The sequence below is a fragment of the Diceros bicornis genome, chromosome 8, assembly GCF_020826845.1.
Source record: "Diceros bicornis minor isolate mBicDic1 chromosome 8, mDicBic1.mat.cur, whole genome shotgun sequence".
NCBI classification, from domain to species: domain Eukaryota; kingdom Metazoa; phylum Chordata; class Mammalia; order Perissodactyla; family Rhinocerotidae; genus Diceros; species Diceros bicornis.
The window spans coordinates 34,372,155-34,375,674 of NC_080747.1; the positions used below are offsets into that span (position 1 = coordinate 34,372,155).

At 58.0% G+C, this 3,520-nt stretch overlaps 1 protein-coding gene across 1 annotated transcript; it reads right to left on the minus strand.

The window, feature by feature from the left end:
• Positions 1 to 445: 445 nt before the first annotated feature.
• On the minus strand, positions 446 to 3,264 carry PHOX2B (paired like homeobox 2B). Its single transcript, XM_058546379.1, has 3 exons — positions 3,024 to 3,264; positions 2,002 to 2,189; positions 446 to 961 (listed from the first exon to the last, which is right to left on the minus strand). Exons 1-3 carry the CDS (start codon positions 3,262 to 3,264, stop codon positions 446 to 448), a joined length of 945 nt encoding a protein of 314 aa, XP_058402362.1.
• Positions 3,265 to 3,520: the final 256 nt, after the last annotated feature.

The window sequence follows — 3,520 nt, forward strand, 5'->3', positions numbered from 1 at the left end:
TTTTCTCATTTTCTAAGCAAGTCACTGAGTCGGTTGTGCCGCCTGCCCATCTCTCCCTGTCACCTGCTCGGGCCACAGACACATTCCCCGAGACAGACATACACCGACACGCAGACACAGCCCCCTGAGAGTGCCCCCGAGTCCAGGCCGCGCTGCGCCCAGTCAGCAGGCTGAGCCCTGGCCCGTCTGCGCGGCCCTGAGGCAGGTGCGAAGCCAGGGAAGTTTTTTGTTTTGTTTTGTTTCGGGGTTCAGGATGGGGGTAGGAGTGGGGTTGAAATGGGGGCGACGCCATTTTCTCTTTATTCTTATCGCGATTACTTTAGGCTCTCAACGAAAAAGCCACGGCAGCAGCGACGGCAATAGCCTTGGGCCCACCCGCTCGCCCACTCGCCCGCCCGCCCCGGCTCGCCCCCTGGCGCCGCCGCCGCCGCCGCAGGATCCCAGATCAGAACATACTGCTCTTCACTAAGGCGGCTTTGGCACCGTTGGGTCTTTGGAGCGAAGATAGGACGCTGGCGAAGGGGCCCCCGAGCGAATCCGGGATGGAGGTGATGGGGCCGGGGCCGGGAGCCCAGCCTTGTCCAGGGCCCCCGGCCGCCGCCAGGCCTCCAGCCGCCGCCGCCGCCGCCGCCGCCGCCGCCGCCGCCGCTGCCGCCGCCGCCGCCGCCGCGCCGCCCTTGCCGGGTTCGCCCCCCGGACCCCCGGGCCCCGCGGCCCCCGGGGCTCCCGCCGGGCTGGGCCCGCCGCCGCCGCCGCCGCTCGCCCCGCAGCTGGGAGTGGGGTTGGGGTTGGGGCCCGGGCCCCCAGTGCTGTCCGGGTCGGTGCTCTTGGCCTCTTTGCTCTCGTCGTCCCGGGAGGAGTCAGACTTCTTTCCCGAAGAGCCGTTCTTGGCCGCGGCCGCTGCGGCCGCTGCCGCGCGCTCCTGCTTGCGGAACTTGGCGCGGCGGTTCTGGAACCACACCTGGCCCGAGAGGAACGGAGAGGCGGTGAAGCAGGGGAAGAAAGAAGGAAACCGGAAAGAAAAGCGCGGAGTAGGACGGCCCACGTTCCCATTTCAGCTTGTTTTAAACTCCACACGCCGCGGGTACTCCCGCGCGCACCCAGCCCACCAAGTCTACTCTCAGCCCACCGAGTCTACCCCAGCCCACCAAGTCTGCCCCGCTTTGTGGCTGGTGCATCTTCAGAGAAACTTTCTCAGGGTGATCTGAGCATGCCAGGAAATGGAGGCTTGCAGGAGAGGGAAAAAGGCCGCAGGTCCCAGAAAGTCTCTAAAATGGAAGCCCTTATTTTGGCGGGTGTTTGCTCGGCGTGCTTCTTGAGCGACCCCAAACTCGCTGTCGTCCCCAGGCCTCAGGTCTAAAGTTAAACTCTAATTGGTAGGAGGAGGAGGTCTTTGGGTTTGGTGCCTACTGCCCATCCTGGCCTTTGGACCTGGAGAAAAGTGCGATGGTGCGCACCGCCCCTCCACTGGGGAGTTCGCCTGGAGAGGCGCCGTGGCTTATTCGTGAGCGCACCTGTGTCCCTAAAAGATTACAGTAAGCCGCGGTTCTCGACCTTCATAGAGTTACAGTCCCTCTGCGAATCTGACGCAAGTCATCGTTCCCGGGAAAATGCACCCATACGCCATGGCTCCAAGTTAAAAGCGCTTGAGTTAGGAGACATTTGGCAAAAGATACTTATAACACGGGGGCAAAGTCTGCACTCCTCCCACAGGGCACTTCCTGTCCCCGAAATGCCTGGCTCATTCACGTCGCAAGGCCCCCGTATGCCTCTGCAGCGCTAGCTGGTGTGGGAAACACTTTGTAGCTGTGACTATATAGCCAAGGGCGCGCGCAGCCACATCGAACTTGGCCTCTCTGTTCAGCCCTGGGCCTCAGGCCCTTCTCAAGAGAGGCCCTGGGATTTCAAACCTTCGGTAGCATCAGCCGCTCCCTCCCGGGCCCCCCAGCACCTCTGCCGGACCCGGTGCGGCGAAGCCGGTCTGTTTCCCGGCGCGCGTACCTGGACTCGCGCCTCGGTGAGGTCGATCTTCAGAGCCAGCTCCTCCCGGGTGTAGATGTCGGGGTAGTGCGTCTCCGCGAAGACCCTCTCCAGCTCTTTGAGCTGCGCGCTCGTGAAAGTGGTGCGGATGCGCCGCTGCTTGCGCTTCTCGTTGAGGCCGCCGTGGTCAGTGAAGAGTTTGTAAGGAACTGGGGGACAACAGAGGGGACAGAGTGTGAGCAAAATGGTCTGGAACGCGCAGGCCGCGGAGCTAGAATGTGGGGACTCCGAGGTCAGGTGGCACTGGAGCAGCCACCGACACCGGCGCGGCCGAGAGGAGCTGCCGAGAAAAGCGCAGCAAATTGGTTATATACGGAAACAGGGGCGCAAACTTCTGGCTTTGGCGGGGTCCCTCCAGGCACAAGCGCCTTCGGGTGGGTTGAAATAGCGCATTGGAGACGCTGAGGGCCGGGACTCGGGATAATGCTTTGATAAGGAAAAATCAGAGAGGAAAAAAGTCCGAAAACATCAGTCGGAATATCAGGGAGCCGGGGAAGAAGTTACCAAACACTCCCACTGTTGGAACTTTTCAATTCTGAGAAGTTGACCTGGCCCAAAAGTTGGGGGAAAGCGCTGCAAAAAAAATAATAAATTAAAGAAATAATCATAAAAATGACCAGCCAAAGAGGTGTGAGCCGCTGTCGGTCCTTAAAAAAAGAGACACTGCCAGTAATGAGCTTTACTCTTTGTTATTTAATTATTTTCTAAGCTTTACGTCTCATCGCAAAGTAAATAAATTATGCCTATCATTTTGGCAGCTTAAGATAATTTTGTTGGCGGTTCGGGTGTGACTAGGATAGTGTAACCCTGTAAGTGAATTACCCCTCCCTGCAATCGCTTCTAACGTGATAAATTCTTTCATTTGTGTAAGCAAATTTCGTTTGGTAAATACTAAACACATTTCCATTTTCAAATGCAATCAAGGCTTCCTATATACGAGCGGAAAGGCGGCTTCCTCCGCTGAGAAAGCTGGCGGTCCTTACCTGCGGCGTACGGACTGCTCTGGTGGTCCCTGAGGGTGCCGAGGCTGCAGGATCCCGGCGTGAGGGACGGGCAGCCGGACGTGGCCCCAAAAGTGGTCCTTATCGGGTTATACTGGAAGCCACTGGCCTGGCTGCAGGAACTGAAGTCAGCATAGGCTGAAGCCAGGCTCGAGGTGTCCATCCCAGCCATACAGGACTCGTAGGCAGAGGAATTGAGGTAAGAATATTCCATTTTATACATTGAAAAGGCTCTGGATGGCTCAGCCAAGTGGAAAAATGAAATAAAAGATGGGTATGGAGAAGGTGGCTGGAGTGGGGAGATGTGCGCAGCTCAACGCCTGCCTCCAAACTGGCCTCCTTACTACCAGCAGAGCCTAGTTTTATGAAAAAGCCTCCTATGAGATGCCTTGTCTGAGGTCTCTAGAGCATATAGTCCTCATAATAAACTTGGCTCTTTCCACTTGGACAATAGCAAAGCGGTTGGTCTTATTGCTGGC